The following is a 20,304-nucleotide window of genomic DNA, read 5'->3' as shown; positions in this document are numbered from 1 at the left end:
TGTATAAGTTGAATAGTCTTGGGAGTTTCAAATGTATTAGGTTAAAAAAAAATGGTCTTGAGAGTTTCAAATGCATGGAGTTCACGGAAAAATATTAGCTTTATAAGATTTATAGATAATCCAACTTATAACATGTTTAATGGTTAAAAAGTTTCATTTTCCATTAAATAGTTCAAGAGGCGTTGAACTTTATATTCATATCCTCCTTAATAAATGAAAATAATTTTGTCATTTGTCATCCTCTTATGCATTATGACACATGTGATTTTGTGGTAAATTAGATTAAAATATATTCATGTGTCACTTTATGGTTTTTTTCAATTTTATTAAATTTCATATAATACTTAAATGTAATAAATGTATATCAAATTCATTAATTCAACTTTCCTTATAACTCCTAAATTTCTAAATTGAATCCAATTATTTTACTTGTTTATTTAATTAATTTATTAGTTTAAATTTAATAGATAAATAAGCGTTTCAATTTTAATAATTAATAATTTATTTTTTTTCTTATAAATTAAAAAATTTTAAATTGTTAGATCTGTTTATTTTTTTTAAATAAACTCGTGTAATACATAAATGTCACAACTAGTATATATATATATATATATATATATATATATATATATATATATATATATATATATATATATATATATATATATATATATATATATATATATATATATATATTGAAAGCCAATACATCTCACAATGATAAAGTTATTTCATTAAATCTCATTTAGATATTTCATCTAATTGGACTACTAATGTAGGTATTTTGGATGCCATTAAATGACATAATTAAGATATATGGCAAAAAATGGTTGCAGGCCTTCAAGAAACTACTCAGAAGAATCAACCCTTGTCTGTGGTCCCATAAAACCATCATAATTTCAGCCGTTCCACCATTCATCTTCATTTGTTTCCTATTTACACAGTATTAGTTTTATCGCTCACCAGAAAGCACTTAAAACAGCCTAAATATCTTTTGTTCCTCTTGAATTTGCCACATATGGCTTGTTTCAGGCCACCGTATTGGCTTACACTGCTCACGATTCTCATTTCACTGACATGGTCACCAGCTATAGCAGACCAGAAAGACCCCGCAAGGCTAATAAAGTTTAAATCTTCTCTCTCTAACGTCGGGGAACTGAGCAACTGGAACGATACTGTTCCACCATGCAATGGTTTGAAAGAAAACTGGAAAGGAGTGATCTGTGACAAAGATGGAAATGTGTTCGGGTTATTACTTGAGAACATGGGCTTATCAGGGACGATAGATACGGACACATTGGCTGAGATAACAACTATCCGAACGTTAAGTTTCACTAATAATAGCTTTGAGGGCTCAATACCTAACCTCGAGAAAATGGTCCCGTTACGTGGGGTTTTCTTCTCATATAACAAGTTTTCCGGGGAGATAGGAGGAGACGCTTTTTCGGGAATGAGTGAGTTGAGGAAAGTTGAAATGGGGAATAATGGTTTCAGGGGTAAAATTCCAATATCTCTTACACAGTTGCCAATCCTTGTGGATTTGCAGCTTCAGAACAACGCGTTTGAAGGAGAGATACCAGATTTTGAGCAGAAAGATCTATCAGATCTGATAGTGAACTTTGCAAATAATAAACTTGATGGTTCAATACCTAATGGGCTCAGCAACCAGGATCCAAAGTCGTTTGCAGGTAAGTCAAAATATTCTTGATGTATTTTCTTCAGTATTTCTTTATTATTAAAATTGCATATGAAATTGTTTACATTTTGCACGACTAATACTGACCGGAAAATAACAGTAGAGGATATGGTCTCACGACGGACAGTAATACTTCAATAATGTGGTTTTGTGTCTGCTCTATATTTTTAACTTAATTCCATCTTGTAAAAAGAGAATTTTATTTAGTTTATACGTATGAAACAACTGCTTTTCGACTCCTTTGTATATTTTTAGCCAAAACGAATATGGCCAATATCATCATCAAATAGACAGAAGTCCATATTTGTATGTACGTAAATTCCGAATAAAAGTAATTGAAAGAATCAAATCTTAACTTTTGGTAGACTTATTCAAGTTTTTGATTTGCACGCTTATGTTGAAGGTCATCACTAGCCTGATAGAATCATGTTATTGTCTAGAAGAAGTTAGCATGTTCTAGAATGATCTGGAAGATTCTAGAACATTATGAAATTCTATGGAGAAGTCTAGAAGATGCCAGAAGATTCTAGAATACTCTAGAATGAGATGGAAGACCCTGGAAGGCTATGGAACATTTTAGAACACTATGGAAGGCACAAGAATGTCTATACTTATCTAGGACATTATAGAATATTCTAGAAACATATAAAAGCTTGTAATTGATATAGAATATGGTAGATATTTCTAGAATAGTCATGAATGTATGTAGATCTAGAAGCTTCCTATAAGGAGGTGGAAACACCTATAAATAGGTGTGGAGCTCATTTGCTCCAAAACAATCCCAACATCCAAGTATCCAAGAAAGCCTCAAAGAAAGCAAAGTGTGTAGTAGTCTCACAAAGTGTAAGTTCTCCTTAAGTGTCTTAATAAAAGTCTTGTTGTTTCCCATATAAAAGAGTCGTGTTCTACAATCTGGTATCAGAGCAAGGTTTCTTGATAGTGAGAACGAGTGATTCTCGTTGTATCGTGAGTAGTTTGTGACTCTGCAAGTTTAGTATCGAAACTAGCTTGTTTGGTATTACCGAGGTACTGCCAACACGATGGGTGATCTCCAAGTCGTCGGAGGAATCAAGAAACTCAACAACAACAACTACAAAACGCGGGAAACATGTATGAAGTCCTACTTACAAGGACAAGATCTATGGGAGGTCGTTGGTGGAAGCGAAACTACGCCACCAGAGGAAGACGTTAATGGTGCTTTACGTAAATGGAAAATCAAAGCAGGCAAAGCAATGTTTGCCTTGAAGACCACAATCGAAGAAGAGATGTTGGAGCATATTCGGGATGAGAACACCCCGAAAGAAGCTTGGGATACGTTTGTGACGCTTTTCTCAAAGAAGAATGATACGAGACTACAACTTTTGGAGAACGAGCTATTATCAATCTCACAACGTGACATGACGATTGCTCAATATTTCCACAAGGTCAAGTCGATATGTCGGGAGATTACTGAATTAGATCCGCAATCCGTCATTGCAGAAGCTCGAATGAAGAGGATCATTATCCATGGACTGAGGCCGGAATATAGAAGCTTTGTTACTGCTGTACAAGGATGGCCCGCTCAACCATCACTTGTAGAGTTTGAGAATTTGTTGGCTAGCCAAGAAGCTATGGCTAAGCAAATGGGAGGCATCACGCTGAAGAGTGAAGAAGAAGCACTCTACACAAGTAAAAGTCGGAGGAATTTCAAGCCACCTTCTAAAGAAGGATACAAAAATGCTGACAAAGGGAAGAGTCAACCAGGAACCTCACAACCATGGAGATCTCAAAAGACCGACAATAAGAGTTCTCGGGGGAGGAGGTTCGAAGGCAACTGCAACAATTGTGGAAAGTGGGACCACATGTCCAAGGATTGTTGGTCAAAGAAAAAGTCTGTGGAAAGCAATGTAGTAACTTCCAAAAAGGAAGTAGAGGATGAATGGGATGTTGAGGCACTATGTGCTATAGAAGAGAATAAGACTAAAAGAGGAAGACTAATGTTCGTGGATGCCAAGGTAAATGGAGGATACACCAAGGTTTTGGTAGATACAGGTGCATCCCATAATTTCCTTGCTAAAGATGAAGCTAAGAAGTTGGGCATCAAATACATAAAAAATCCAGGCCGATTGAAAGTCGTAAACTCTTTATCCAAGCCTATTATTGGTGTTGCGTATGGAGTACCTCTTAAGATAGCAGAATGGGAAGACACCATAGACTTGACAGTGGTGCATATGGATGACTATCGTATGGTATTAGGAATGGATTTCCTAGACAACGTACGACCCTGGTAGATGATATCATGCATATCACCAAGGGTTCAATAATTCACATTGTACCCTTGAAGAGAAATATGATTGGATCCCGAATGCTATCAACTATGAAACTCAACAAAGGTCTCAAGAAGAGCGAGACAAAGTTTATGACAACTTTGGAGGAGGAAGACGTTCATTGGAAGATGGATGCTCCGAAGGAGAATAATAACATGACATCACTAGAGTTGCATAAAAAGTCTCATCTTAGACGAAAAATGGAACATGTGATGGAGAAACTGGATAAGGCGAAAAAGAAGAAAAACACATTAATTCGTAAGAGCAAAGTAGAATTTCTCAACAGAGCAACATCTAAACGAGATGAGCAGATCAATAAGGGATCACGTCATAACATGTTAATATTGTGGGAATTTTCCAAGGCTTGTAAAAGGGACAACTCACATGCTTACAAGTTTCTCAAAGGGAGGCATAAGAAACTACACAAGACAGTTCAACAAAGTCAGGAACAATATTATGTTGCAAGAAAATGCAACCACGAATGTCGTTGTCAACTACGAAAACAATATACGAAGAAACGACTACAACAACTAAGAAAAAAACCAAGCATGTGGAAGAGAAAAAGTTTTCAAGGAAGAAGTCAATATGCAACAGATCAAGACTGATAAATAAATAGCGAAATTATTCACCAAAGAGCCGAGTAAAGGAAAAAGTGAAGGTTTTAGATGTCAGCTCAGCATGATACGAAGAATGGGGGCTAGTGCTGAGGGGGAGTGTTGAAGGTCATCACTAGCCTGATAGAATCATGTTATTGTCTAGAAGAAGTTAGCATGTTCTAGAATGATCTGGAAGATTCTAGAACATTATGGAATTCTATGGAGAAGTCTAGAAGATGCCAGAAGATTCTAGAATACTCTAGAATGAGATGGAAGACCCTGGAAGGCTATGGAACATTCTAGAACACTATGGAAGGCACAAGAATGTCTATACTTATCTAGGACATTATAGAATATTCTAGAAACATATAAAAGCTTGTAATTGATATAGAATATGGTAGATATTTCTAGAATAGTCATGAATGTATGTAGATCTAGAAGCTTCCTATAAGGAGGTGGAAACACCTATAAATAGGTGTGGAGCTCATTTGCTCCAAAACAATCCCAACATCCAAGTATCCAAGAAAGCCTCAAAGAAAGCAAAGTGTGTAGTAGTCTCACAAAGTGTAAGTTCTCCTTAAGTGTCTTAATAAAAGTCTTGTTGTTTCCCATATAAAAGAGTCGTGTTCTACAACTTATTCAAAATACATGACAATTGACAATATAATGCCTAATTAATTATCTTTTCTTAAACCGATATATTCAGCTTTCAACTTAAAACAGCACTTAATTTGTTTTGTGTAATGAAAAAATCTTCCAACTTGAGTGGTTAATTTAGTCATGATTCATGCTACTTGTGATCTATATTAATTCTATTTTATATGTTTGTCACTAAAGTGCTCCTAAAGAAGTGTTAACATAAATCAATATGCTTAGGACTTCATGTATAATTGGACTCCTCGACAATTTGATTACCGAACTATACTATTTGTGACCAAAGTTAAAAATATAACAAATTTTTATGTAACTTCATGTAATTTTATGTATATGGGTAAACACTCAAATTTCTTGTAGTGCTTGTTGTTGCTTCTATAAGTTATATTTTGGTGGCTAATAAACACAAAACATGTTACCTTTGCTAGCTACTTCTCTTATCATTGATATTAATTAGGATTATGGTTGTGTGGTTATCCAAATTAGTTCACGCCCTTTACCTATCTGATAAAATAGTCTATATTCACAAGTTCCCTTTAGATAACACATGATCCATTTTAGTTCTTAGAATTGAAGGTATTTTGGATTACTCATGAATCCACTTAATTACTTGGCTCACGCTATACATAATGTCTAGCCTAGTAGACATTTAATTTCTTGGATCATGCTTCTATCTATTTTCTTGCAATGTGTATTGTATAGAGTATACTACTTGCCTTGCTCAACTAATTACTACCAAGAACCATTAGCACTACAAGAAAAAAGGTAATTAGCAGCGAAAAAAGCCGCCGCTAACGAGTAAAAAAAATCACTGGCAAAGGTAATAGCGATGACACGTCGTTGGTAAAAAGTCGTCGCTACTGCTCTGTCGCTATTGATCAAAATCTCGTCGGTAAAGACATTTGTCGCCATTAATACTATTGTCGTCGGTAATACTTCCTGTTGCCGCTAATATTTTTGTCGCCGATAATAACATTTTTAATTTTTTTAATTTTTTTTAATCAACAATTTTTGATGCAAAAAACCGATACATAACAACATTAAATGCAGGGAAAAAAAATTACATAAGAACATCCAATTAGATACCAAATACTGTTATAATTAATTTCATACCAAAATAAACAACCAAAGTTTTACAATTCTAACAAATAACAAAGTGTCACAACAAGTGTAACATACAAAACATAAATTAATTATCCGATGAACCATCATCTCCGTTCATGTCGTTTCCTCCTTGATCTTTCCTCGATTGAAAAAACGCATAAAGCTCCTCCCAAAGTACATTACTATTTCTTGCATTGCCGAAGATTTTCCAACTACATAATAAATAACAACATATATAAACTTATAAGTTAAATTTTCAAACATAAACAAAAACTACCAAAGTACATTACTATTTCTTGCCCTTAAATACAAGATATACCAAAAGTAAATTGCTATTTCTTGCACTTGGGACAAAAACACAATTACCAAATCAGCATGCATTTATCGATGCCAAAGTACATTGCTATGTTTAAACTAAGACAAATAACAAAAGTACATTGCTATTTTTAAACAAGACAAAAAACCAAAGTACATTGCTATTTCTTGCACTTTGGACAAAAACACAATTACCAAATCAACATGCATTTTATGATGCAAAGTACATTGTTATTTTTAAACTAGAGACAAAAGACCAAAGTACATTTCTATTTGTTGCACTTAAAATATCAACACAATTACAAACATAATTACCAAATCAACATGCATTTATTTATCAATATATAGATACATGAAACTTTAAAATTAAATAATATGCTCTATTTGTGCTAAAGAACCTTAAATACAAGAAATACCAAAGTACATTGCTATTTCTTGCACTTAAAATACAAGAAATACCAAAAATACATTTTTATAACTTGCACTTGGGACAAAAGCACGATTACCAAATCAATATGCATTTATTGATGCCAAAGTACATCACTATTTTTAAACTAAGACAAAAAAAAAAAAAACCAAAGTACATTGCTATTTCTTGCACTTGGGAAAAAAACAAATTACCAAAGCCAGACACCTTCAGCCATGACATTGGCCACCCTACGGTACTCAATCTCAGCTGAGGAGCGAGAACAACATGTTGACGCTTAGATGAATATGAAACAAGATTAGTGCCAAGATAAGCACATAACCCAGATGTAGACTGACGGGTGTGAGGACATACGTCTCAATCCACATCAATATAATAGACCAAGCAATCAATGGAGGAAGGTTTAATAGATAGACCATGAGAGAGGGTACCTTGTAGGTAATAGGGAATTCTTTAAGAGTTAGAAGATGAAGTTCACACAGATAATGCATGAAAAGACAAATTTGCAAAACGAATATGTAATATAAAGACAAGTGAAAGTAAGATATTGCAAAGAACTAACAAGACTCTAATAGAGAGTAAGGTCAAAAACAAGAGGACCTTCAGGAGAAAGTTGAGATTTAGTGTCAGAAGGGGTACTACATGAATTCCAAAAGGACATGTCAGCACGAGCAAGAATTTTCTTAGCAAAGGAAGTCTAGGGAAAAACAGGTTGTTGACTGATCGAGACACAACAATGCCAAGGAAGAAAGAAAGAGGACCCATATCATACATTGGAAACTCACATGAGAGACGAGAAATGATGTGAGTGATGAGAGTAGAGGAGGAGGCAGTAAGAATGATATCTTCAACATATAAAAGATCAATATATTCTCAAACTAGAGTGGTAAGTGAACAAAGAACAATCAGAGCGGCTGATGGTAAAGTCGAGAGTGGTGATGAAAATAGAAAAATATTGGTAATAGGTTCTAGGAGCCTATTTAAGACCATAAAGAGCATTGCAAAGACAACAATTATGATGAAGAAGAGTGGGACTAACAGATCAGGATGTTGTTTCATATAGACTTCCCCATAAAGATCGCCATGAAAGAAAGCATTATTGACATCTAGCTGATAGATGGGCCATTGCTTGGATATCGCAATAATCAGAACAATATAGATTGTAGCTTGTTTCACCACAAGACTAAAAGTATCATCAAAATCAAAACTAAGAAGCTGAGAGAAACCCTAGGCAACAAGGTGACCATTATAGCGCTGAAGGTTACCTTTGCTGTCAAACTTGTAGGGATAAAGCCAACGACAACTGACAATGATGGCTTGGGGGCAGGGGAACAAGATCCCAATTGTAAATGGAGGAAAGAGCATGCACTTCTGAATCCATAGCCAATTTCCAATTGGGATCACACAGAGCTTGATAAGTATATTAAGGGACAGGAGAGATATCGCAAATGACAGACAACTTGAAGATTTGTTTAGGTATTAAAGACATCATATAACATCGAGTGACCATCGGATGGGCCGAATGAAGGGTAAGGGAAGGAGAAGTGAGAGGTTTATAGGTAGAAGTCGGATGATCATAATTGCTTTCAAACGACATATGGGGAGTAGAAGGCACTGGGAATGTTCTGAGTGAGGATAGGAGGAAGGACAAATACCAAACCGCGGGGGGGGGGGGGGGGGGGAGGGGGGGAGGTTCCTCAGAAAAGAATATATCATAATCATAGGTGGAGGGTTTGTCATGAAAGTTAGAGAAAGAGAAGTGATCTTCATCAAAGATGACATGACGAGAGATAATGACTCGTTGGGAGATAAGATCCAAGCATTGATATCCATGATGATCATGGGATGGTCTGAGCTATACACAAGAAGTGGAACAAGGAGAGATTTTATGAGAAGCCACGGAGAAAAGGTTTAGGTAACAAAGGCAACCAAAAACCCAGAGATGATGGGAAGATATAAAGTTTCCAAATAGAAGCTTAAAGGGAGAGAGAAACAAGAGTGTGGAGGTGGGAACGAAATTAAGTGTGTGAATAGCAGTAAAGAGAGCTTCAACCCGGAATCTTGGTAGTAGAGAGGCTTGAAACAAGTACGAATGATGTTGCTTATGGTATGTATAGCATGCTCAACCTTGCCATTTTGTTGAGATGTATATGGACATGAAAAAAAAACTTTGATGCCTTTATTAGAAAATAAAGAGAAGAGAGATGTATTATTAAATTCACGGCCATTATCACATTGAAAGAGTTTCATGTTAGATTTAAATTGAGTTTGAACTTATACATGAAATTTACAGAACACATGAAAGACAAGAAATTTAGCACAAAGAGGAAATAACCACAAGAAATGTGTAAAATCATCCAATAAAGAACATTGTACTTGAAACCAATCATGCTAGTAATAAGAGATGTCCATAAATCTAGATGCACTAATTTAAACATACTAGTAGTTTTCTTTGTAGAGGATGAGAAACTAAGCGACATTGCTTCCTAAGCTGACAAGCACGACAGTGGGAAGTTTATTAGTAGTAATATAAATAAACTTCCAGGAATGTAAAAAACTTCAAACAGAGGAGCCAGGATGTCCAAGATGTTGATGCAAAGTGGGAAGAGAAACAAAAACACATGCATTGTCAGAGAGAGTAGTAGCTGACGAGGGAGGATATGATAGATATCACCGAAACTGTCACATCTTTGAATAAAAGCACTCTTTTTAAAGTCCTTCACAGTGAAACCAAAATGGTTAAAGGTAACATAAAGAGAGTTATCGACAGTGAGCTGACGAATAGAGACAAGATTTTTAACATTTTTATTCAAGACAAGTACATCATTTTAAGCTAAACAATTGTGTGAATGTAGAAAAAAAAAGTTTGACCTATGTGAGTGAAAGAATGTATAGCACCATTACCAACCATTATAGATCTAAAAGTACATGGTGTTAAGGAAGGCATGTTACCTGAATTAAAGGACATATGACAGCTGGCACTGGAATCCATGTAAAGATTGTTGGCCTTTGGCGGTTGAACTAACATGGCTTGAAAAATGGATGCTAGATCGGTGAACTAATGAGGAGTCAATTGAACATGACCACAAAAGAGGGCCCATTAGAAGAGTGTTGTTGCCGAAATTGGTCCAATGGTTGTTGCAAAAAGATAACTGGAAGGTGCCTGATATAGTTAGTTGAGAAAGGAAGCCTAAAGAAGGTGTTACTGAAGACTAACCCACAGCAAAGAAGGGTTGTTGATGATAGATGGTTTGCTGAGCAGGAACCTACGGAGCTGCTGGTAATAGAGAAAGAAGTTTCTAGTTCAGAGAGAAGGGAACCTATGGATAACCAAGAAAAGGTAACAGGCCCGTATGATGTTAGGGTTGCTGATGCAAAGCGACTAGACCAACTACCACTTGACCGGAGGTAGTAGGTTTCAGGGGTAGCGGAGTGTTTCCCAAATTTTTTGAAGTATTTCTAGAATTCCATCGGTGTTTAGACCACCGATTTTTTTTTATTTTCCCGTATTGTTGGATGAAGAAAAGAGAGTTGCACTTTAGGACATGGATGAGTCAATAAAGGAATCGGAAGCCGCCTCTCGAGACTCATGCATCAAAAACATGTTTTTAGCCTCAAGAAGAGAGGGAAAGGGGTTTTTTTTGCTAACATCACCAATACTATGATAGGAGCGGTAATTGGCACAAGATTTTCATTACTAGCTCAATTTTGGTGATGGTTGAATGAACATGTTTAAGACCATCGGCAAGGATTTTGAATATGTGAAAAAACTCGGTAATTGAGTTTGACCCATTCTTCATATTGAAAAATTCATCCTACAATTTTAATATTCGAGGCATTTTGTTGTTCCGAAAAAGTTCATCCAATTTGTCCCAAAATCTTTAGCGGTACAATCATCACATGAGATGATTTGAAGTAACCCGACATCACATGACTATAAAACCAAGATTTGATGCATTCATCAACCGAATACCATTCCTCATCATCATCCCCAGTTGGAACCGATTTCCCTAAAATATGACCATAGGACAAAGTACCTCTACACATGTTTGAAAAATTTTAACGCAACAATTTATATTTTGATCCATCATCATTCAATTTTAAACTAAATTGATTCTAAAAATGGGTTAGGGTACAAACGAGACTTAGCTTCGATGGAGTGGTGGTAGAGGAAGAAATGGGAGTTGACACGGAGATGAAACCTTAGGGAGAAAGAGACCTAATAAATGAGAAAATTAGGCTACAAGATACAAACACAACAGGTAAACCCAAAGGAAAACACGCAACATTAGATCGATTGTTGATAAGTAAAAATCACTTCCTGGTGTAGTAGTCGACAATCACAAAGGAATGAATGACGCAACAAAATATGTGATTGAGATGGAAAGAACATAGTAGCAATAAACAAATTCTATTAAGTAGCAATCATCGATCATAGAGGAAGGCAGAAACAAGCGTGATCATTGATCAAAAAGTCAATACCATGAGTAGAAAAAAATCAAACTGTATGTACTAATTCATGGTAGAAATCCTAGCTTGATACCATACTCATTGTAAGAAAAGCCCCATTAATTAGAGGCGTATATTGAAGACTATATTTATACAAAGAAAAGTTACAATAGGTCCCCTATACTATACAAATTGCATAAACTTCAACTAACAACCATAATTATATTTTTCTATTCCAAATAACCTTTAAAGGTTTTCCATTTACTTCTTTCGACCCACCAATATACCATCCACTTTCTATGTAACTTCTAGACTGCTAAAGAACTTTATTTTACCTAAGTGGGTCATAGTAAATTCAAGCTTTATACCCCTTGTAAAACCCATGATCAATGTACCATTATTTATTGTGCAAATTAGATCATGTGCATACAAACTCACTACCAAGATTCCTTTCTTCTCCAGTTTAGAGACGCAAGTAGGTTCAAACATGCAATCTTTAAACCTAAGACTTAGAAATTAGCCTTTAAGGTGATAAATGTTGCCAAAATCGTTAAGTGGCACCAGGTCAGTTAACTAGGACTAGCTATGCACTAGTAAGATTATTTGGAGACTATAAATTGTAAAGCAACTAATTTTAAAAAAAGTTCAAATATGAAAAATAATATACAACAAAGTATGTCTATATGACAAATGCAATACTGATTATACCTTTAAAGTTTTTATTGATCTAGAACTTCTTCAAGATGTTACGGAAGAAAAGGAAACGATTTAAAGGATTAGGTGGTATAAATTTCACATCTCTCCCCACAAAACCATACACCTGATTTTAGGCTAATTAAAAAGGAAAGCAAACAGAATTACCATCCTACCCTTAGCATTTTCCTATATATTAACCAATGATGGGCAAAAATGTAAAATTATCTTTCTCTTTTCCTTCCTTTCCTTTCAAATTAAGAACATAATGTTCCTTCCACCTTGAGAATACAAGTAATTAATTTAATTTTGCTTCCCTTTAATTTACTTTCAATTTTCCTTTAATTATAAAACTCGAGAACTGGTATGTTTTGTTTTAACTCACCACTCCCTTATGCATCATTTTTGTTGTCATTCAATTCGAAGACATTTTGATATCTTGCAAATTCTTTTCCTAAATACCAATTTCCCAACCTAAACTCATCTTTAGTTATTAGAATTATAAATTCGATATGTAGTTGATTTTTCACTAAAACCTAAAAAAAGTATACTACAATTATCAATATTAGTTCAAGAGTTTTCCATGACTTGTATGTGCTTAACCATATAAAAGTTATGCATATGAAGACTATGAATCCTTCTATTTTTTACTTCAAAGTATGAAATAAAAGGATACACATCCTTATGACTATACCACAACGTCTTGATCTTTACTTCTAGATTTGTATTATATTCATAACAAAATTTTCCATAATTTAGAACTTATGGCTATAAAGATTTCAACATATTTTTTTCTTAACATCATGCCTTAAACCGTATTCATAATGTTCTAATTTATCCGATCAAATATACCATTATGTTAAGGTGAAAATATTGTTGTAATTTGCACTCTTATCTCATACTTAGCACATAAGAAAAAACTTGAATATTCAACCAACACAAGTCTCTTTAGCCTAATATGTTCGGTCTATTTAGAAAAGTTTAATGTTTACGCCCGCTTCATGCTCTTGACTTTTAACTCCTTATGAGATGAAAATATTTCGAACTTCTCATAAAAAAACCTATCTTTTGATTCGTATCGACGATGAATGTAGTAAGTACCTATTCATACAATTAAAAGCTAGTCAAATAGATTTATAGAAACACATATATTAGAGTGAAACAACTAAAGTAGCGACTCTACTCCCCCTTAAACTATTAATAGGAAAGAAATGTATTTTTTGAAATCTAGAAAGACATTCTTTACGTACTCATGATGGCTTTTCCAACTATGATAAGCCCAAAATTTTTCTCCATTAGGAGAAGTATGTCTAGTACTTTAAAGGTCAAATGTCTTAATAGATAATGCAAAAGCTAACCAATATCTTATTCCACCATATTCAAGCAAGTTGTATAATTTGGTAAAGGGTCTATTGTGATACTTGAACATCCAACTAAAAGACATTACCGGCTTATCAGTGTGTTCTTTATCAAGATGATAAAGCTTTAATTTGTTGTGTTGAACAATCACATAGAGAATATTTTTGTGTAGTTTCCAAAATTTAACTTAACAAGTTATTCTTAATTTTAGGAACATAAAACTTGTATTATAATGTGGACTTTTTTGTTATTTTGTAGCCAAACGTTCCATTTTTCAGTAACCATCAATCTTATGTTGTTTCCTAGCTTCACCTTATCTTAAAACTTTGCATCAAGTTATGCAAACTATGGTTTTATAGTTCACTTTTCTTTCGTTGTAATTAGAGTCCAAATTTTGCCCCTCATCTACATATCTTTTGAAGCCTATATTCAACTACATTATTTTCTTTCACATTGTCACTATAAGTTTCCTCATTTTTCACAGTCGAAGCACTCAAAAAACAGTTTCTCAAAGTTAAACATTCAATATATACGACCACATACTCGATAACCTTTGCAACCCATTCCTCCAATTTTTAAAACCTTTTTGTGTTCCCTTCAAAGCTTTTTTCTCATATGTAATACTAATAATTTGCTCATAGACGAGTAACCTAATTTTGATTCATCTATAAATATTATTCTAGTGTCTTGTGCTTCCTCAATTGAACACCCAATGTAATTGAATTTCAAAGTTAGAAATTGCAAGATATTTTCCATGAGCATCGTGTCATCTTTTTCTACACTCAGATCCTTCTTCTTTTTATAATTATAAGATTATTGTGAAATACTTATTCACTGTTCTTATTCTTATGCAATGATTTGAATTGTTTCTTCTTATCTCTCTTCAAACATAAATATTACTACACTATAAATTCCCAAAATCCATAGTTATATCCTCTAAATAATTATCTCAAGATTGACTTGATCCAATGCTTGAAAAGGACATTTGTTTTCCTTTAAATCCTTCAACCTTTTCTCACATATAAGTTTATTCATTGTGCTCTAGTAATCATCAATCGAACAAATGAAATAGGAAGTCCATGTTCCACCATGTTCCAATTTTCTTTTGGATAGAAGGAATATTCCTTAATACTACATGGTGGTCATATCTACACTCAAACATTGAAATTTTGGAACGTCACTACTCAACATCATTCAATTTGACTTGGTTTTGATGGGTTCTATTACACATTGCCAAGTTGGTTTCATTAATAATTACAACGCCTCCTTAAAGTCCAACATGAATTGATGAGTGTATTTTTAGTAAAATTATTCAAAAGAAAGAAGTACACTTCGATATGGTTGTTAGACATAAAGTTTTCTTTTAATTGTCTTTAAGCACCACATGCTCAAGATTTTATTAAGTATTTTTGTATGGATGATCTTGGTCAACATATATCACTAGTGTGCATCATACCATCCTTAGGTATTGGCTCATGATTCCATTATTTCTAATTGTTGGAATGTGCCTAGTTTGTCATACAATAGGCTTGGACTATTTTTTTGGAGAATATAGAACGTTAGAGGGAGCCGATGGGATTCAAGTACTTCTTTTAGACTTATTTAGGTGTGTTGAGTTTCCACCAAGAAAAAGGAATCTACGAACTTCTTGATTAACCCAATAGAAGGAAGATTAAAAGTTACACTGAATGATGTTTTAGTTTTTGGATGGGTAGGGAAACATATAGTCTGCTTTGAAAGTTGACTCATGTAATCTTACAAAACTTAAAAGTATACATGGATAATCAACGTGTTTTTATATAATTCTTGTTTGTTACATTTGGTTTCCTTGTGACAGATGTTGTGGAGATCCTTAATACAGTCCAATAGGTTATCTGGAGTAATGTAATGACGTTAACATCTATGTATGCGAATTCAAAATAATTAGTTTTTTCACTTGAAAGGTTTAGTGGCGCAACTTGTTTCCCATCTGAGCTCTACCTTGATGTATAATTTTTGAACCAAAAGTTAATAGTATTTTACTAGTATAGATGTTAGGAAGTAAAGTAGATAACTAGCAAAACCAAAAAGTACATAGGACACAACATTTATGTGGTTCAGCCAATGTGACCTATGTTCATGGGTAGGAGGGGAGTATACTTTATTTCTAAGTTCACAAATAGACGTTACAAGTATAATTTCATAGAGATTTGCCTAAAACTCTAGAATACAAGACACTTTAAATGACTTAGCATGCATCCCTATTTGTACTTGAGGGATCAGACCTATACCCCTAATAGGCTAAGCCTATTGCCCCATAGGCCCAAGAATGGTGTCAATTAATCACAATCCGTAGTGTAGCAGTTTTTGTAAAATTTATCCATGACATAAAACACATAAGTATCAGCAACGCACATGATGGAGCACCATGTGCTAAAGTGGAGCATTATGATGCACAAGTGCAACATCATAAACACTAATGGCTCAACATTCATTATGGTGGCACAACGTAGTGTATTCCTTGAGCATCATCAACTTCTAAGCATCATAGGGTACTTCAGAGTACATGTGGCTCATCAAGCGCGTCTTGCATTAAGGTGACCCATCTCATGCAAGGATGGCACAACATCCTCCCATTTGGCGCGACTCTCTTCCATTTGGTACAAATCCCTCCCATTTAGCGAAACATGCTCCCATTTGACGCAACATCCTCCTATTTTGTGCAACATGCTCATGGATGTCTCAACTTCCACTTGCATGGCGCAACATGTTGCTCCATATTGCTCTAGGTTACTCCAAGTGCTCCAAGTTGCATAAAGTTGCCAAGTGCTCCATATTGCTCTAGGTTACTCCATGTGCTCCAAGTTGCATAAAGTTGCCCAAGTTGCTCCAAGTAACTCAAATGCTTTATGAAAATGCTCTAAATACCCATGTCACATTTAACAATAGACTATTAAGAGTATATATATATATATATATATATATATATATATATATATATATATATATATATATATATATATATATATATATAAAATTGACAAGGCATTTAACTCTATAAAATTAAATACACTGTCACATCATCATTCTTCTTCCTATACAACTTTATCATTTTAATTTACAAAGAATTGAACGCTACAAAGATTCAATTCAATATTTTTTCAAACAAAAATATTTATTTTGTTCATCATTTTATTTAATATATTTTTTTTCGTTTAATAGTTCAAATTGTCACCTTAGTATAGTTGAATTTAATCGTTGAATGTAAATTAACTATTTAACCTGCCTAAGTCCCTTAAACATGTTGGAATCCTAAGTCGATGAGGACATGGAGACCACACAATCTAATTTATGGAAAGTTTAGTTTATGGCAAGTTGGTCATAAGTTTCCTAGTCTAATACAAGTTGGTTTGTTAGGCTATATATACATGTTCATGATTGAGTTTATGATTATGAGAACAGATTGTAAAAACATTGGTTTTGAGTGATTTTCCAATTAATCAAAGAGTTATTTTGGTTATTTGTTTTGCATTCTTGTTTTCAAAACTTTAATTGGTATCGGAGCGAGGTGAAGACGGTGCCGGTTTGAGAGTCGGTTTCAAGAATACCGTAGCCTTTCGCTGTGGGGCAGACACAACAGGAACTGAGTTTGGTTTAAGGGGTGTGGATTGTTTTTGAGTGCAAGTTGAAGCATCTCAACAACAGCCTCAATTTTTCTTGATCAATCTTGTTCTAAGGTAGAGCGGCTAACCGGAAGCGCGGAATAAACGGACGGGAAGACATCAAAGTGGGTAACTTTGATTCGGTTCGTTTTGCGGGTGACGGAAGACGGTAAATGTGGTCGTGACCTAGTCTTGTTGTTAGGTGGAAAGTTGCTCTCAGAACAAGCTTGATAAAGAGGTCATGGTGGTGAAAAGAGATAATAGGTTATTGATCGGGGTTGAAGAATTCTCTAGAAGGACTTAGAGATTCGGGGGTGATTGTTGGAATCGTAAGTCGATGAGGACTTGGAGACCAAACAATCTAAATTATGGAAAGTTTAGTTTATGGCAAGTTGGTCATAAGTTTCCTAGTCTAATACAAGTTGGTTTGTTAGGTTATATATACATGTTCATGATCGAGTTTATGATTATGAGAATAGATTGTAAAAACATTGGTTTTGAGTGATTTTCCAATTAATCAAAGAGTTATTTTGATTATTTGTTTTGCATTCTTGTTTTCAAAACTTTAAAACAATGCATGGTTTAATACATTATTATTATGGAGGCTCTCACTTGATGTCATGCTTAATTAGAAAGATATTTGTAATCTCAAAGAAATCAAATTCAAACAAGCTATTTGATAAGCTAGCTACATGCCTAAGAAAAGGAAACATGTCATAACTTGTAACTTTTGGGTTGGAAGGCTGCTATTATTCAAAATTCTCAACAATAGCAATAATTACCTAACAGAAAGTCTTCTCTGTTAGTACTATATATCTTGTTCTATAAATTCAACAGTAGAGTTTATTTATTTATTAAATGTTTGAGTTTTAATCTATTGCTTGGAATTTCATTCATTAACAATGAAAACTATGATTTTGTACATGCAGGAAACAACCTTTGTGGTAAACCTCTTAGCCCATGTGAGATCTCAAACTCCACTGGTTCTAGCTCATCAAGGAGAAGTTCATCAAGGATAATTATTATATGCTCCTGTTTCATAATGGTTATAAGGTTGCGATACATGTAATGGAAAATGTATTTTGTTTCATTTTTGGTTTGAAGGAACGAAATGACAAAACATGTCTAGTGTTTGATGTATTTGTACTAGGAACATTTCTAGTAATATTTATGTTTAATTACTTAATATCCCTATTTTAATAAAAAAAAAAGTAGTTTTATTGTCCTTTTAACATGTGTCACCATATTAGGCCTCATAATTAATGTATATTTTTTTTGTCATATGTTGCTTTATTATGTCTCCTAATTAATACATATCACTTGTCAACCTATTCATTCTACATTTCAAATTTCAAAATTTAAATTTCTCACTCTAATTACATTAAATTATTAACATTAGAATAAAAAATGTAAATAAAATTAATACAAATTATAAAGTGATATAATTTTACATATTTATTTATATCAATGATTGTAATTTTATATAACTAAAAAAATCTCTTAATAATTTATTTAAAATAAGTGTTTAATAATTTAAAGTTTAATTAATTTTGTAATTGTGGTTCCCACGGGTTATAAACTAATTTTTCTAATAAATTAATAACCCTTAAGAATTTAGGTTTCCGGCAACCGCGATAAATCTTCTCCTGAGGTTTCGTCGTGATAACTAATTAAATTTATTTTTATTTTGTATCAATTTTATATTTTATGAATTAGTTTGTATTTATTTTAAAATAACAAAATAGATACTTTTTATATATGTATTAGTTTTTTTAACTAAAAAAATATTATGTTTTATATTATTTTAATTTTCTTATTTAATTAATAATAATAGTAATGTGATAAATAAATTAAATGAGTTGTAAAATGTAAAGTTTATATATTGTAGGTTGGAAAAAATGAAATAATATAAAAAAGAAAAGATGATATGACATTCTTCTTTTCTTTCTTTCTCACTTTTTTTTTGCATCTTCACTACCTTTCCACTATTATTATTTCTACAACCTAGTGGATTGGTTTAGAGTATTGGATGTGGGCAACTAGATGTAACATTATTTTGGAGCCACCTCACATGTCATATCACTAATAGTGTTATAATACCAAGTGGGGAAATTGTTACCATGTTGCATCTTGTTATAACACCAACTTTTTTCCATTTTATATTTATTTTTTGAATATCTTTTTTTTTTTAATTTAGACAAATATTTTTTAAATATAACATAACAAATAAAACATAATGCTTAAACATTATAAATAACATATAATAAAAACAATTTTTAGAGATTAAAATTAACATAGAAATTAAATTACACATAACATCTAGATTCCGAAAAAAAAATACAACGCTATTCGTTAAAAAAACATTTTTTTAAAAGCTAAACACTATTCGTTATCGTTATTGTTACCATAGAATATATAATCCGTCAAGTCCTCTAGAAGTTGTCTGTGTTTATTTGCATCCTGAATGTCAACAACTCGATGCAAATACTCTGATGTTCCTGGTTGAAACTGAACGTGGTTGGGCTCCATTGGGATAATATGAAATATTTCGCCATTTATCTTCTACTACCATGTTATGCATTATGATACATGCATACATGATATATCGTAGAGTTTCTAAATCCAATGGTCGTGCTGCATGTTCAACTATATGTCACTTCGCCTTCAGCACTCCAAAAGCACGTTTCACATCCTTACGTGCTCCTTCTTGTCTTCTATTAAAAAAATTGTCTTGTTCTTCAACCGGGTGGCGGAATGCCTTCACGAATATGGAATACCGAGGATATATTTCATATGTAAGGTAATACCCATATTTGTATTCGTTTTCATTCACCGTGAAAGGAGCATCCAGGGCCTTTCCATTCAAAAGATCGTCGAATATTGGCGATTGATAAAAAAAAACGTTAACGTCGTTGTTGGAACCCGCAACCCCAAAAAATGCATGTCAAATCCATAAATCTTGAGAAGCAACAACCTCTAAAACCAACAAAGGTGATTTATGATGACCACTTGCGTATTGCCCTTTTCATGCTATCGGGCAATTTTTTCAATTCCAGTGTGTGCA

At 33.6% G+C, this 20,304-nt stretch overlaps 1 protein-coding gene across 1 annotated transcript; it reads left to right on the top strand.

The window, feature by feature from the left end:
• Positions 1–877: 877 nt before the first annotated feature.
• On the top strand, positions 878–18,465 carry LOC111909147 (pollen receptor-like kinase 4). Its single transcript, XM_023904937.2, has 2 exons — positions 878–1,688; positions 18,170–18,465. The coding sequence occupies exons 1-2, from the start codon at positions 1,019–1,021 to the stop codon at positions 18,307–18,309; spliced, it is 810 nt and encodes a 269-aa protein (XP_023760705.1). The 5' UTR covers positions 878–1,018; the 3' UTR covers positions 18,310–18,465.
• Positions 18,466–20,304: the final 1,839 nt, after the last annotated feature.

The sequence above is a fragment of the Lactuca sativa genome, chromosome 5, assembly GCF_002870075.4.
Source record: "Lactuca sativa cultivar Salinas chromosome 5, Lsat_Salinas_v11, whole genome shotgun sequence".
NCBI classification, from domain to species: domain Eukaryota; kingdom Viridiplantae; phylum Streptophyta; class Magnoliopsida; order Asterales; family Asteraceae; genus Lactuca; species Lactuca sativa.
Note: the sequence above shows the minus strand (reverse complement) of the source record. Positions and strands in the feature narration are given on the sequence as shown.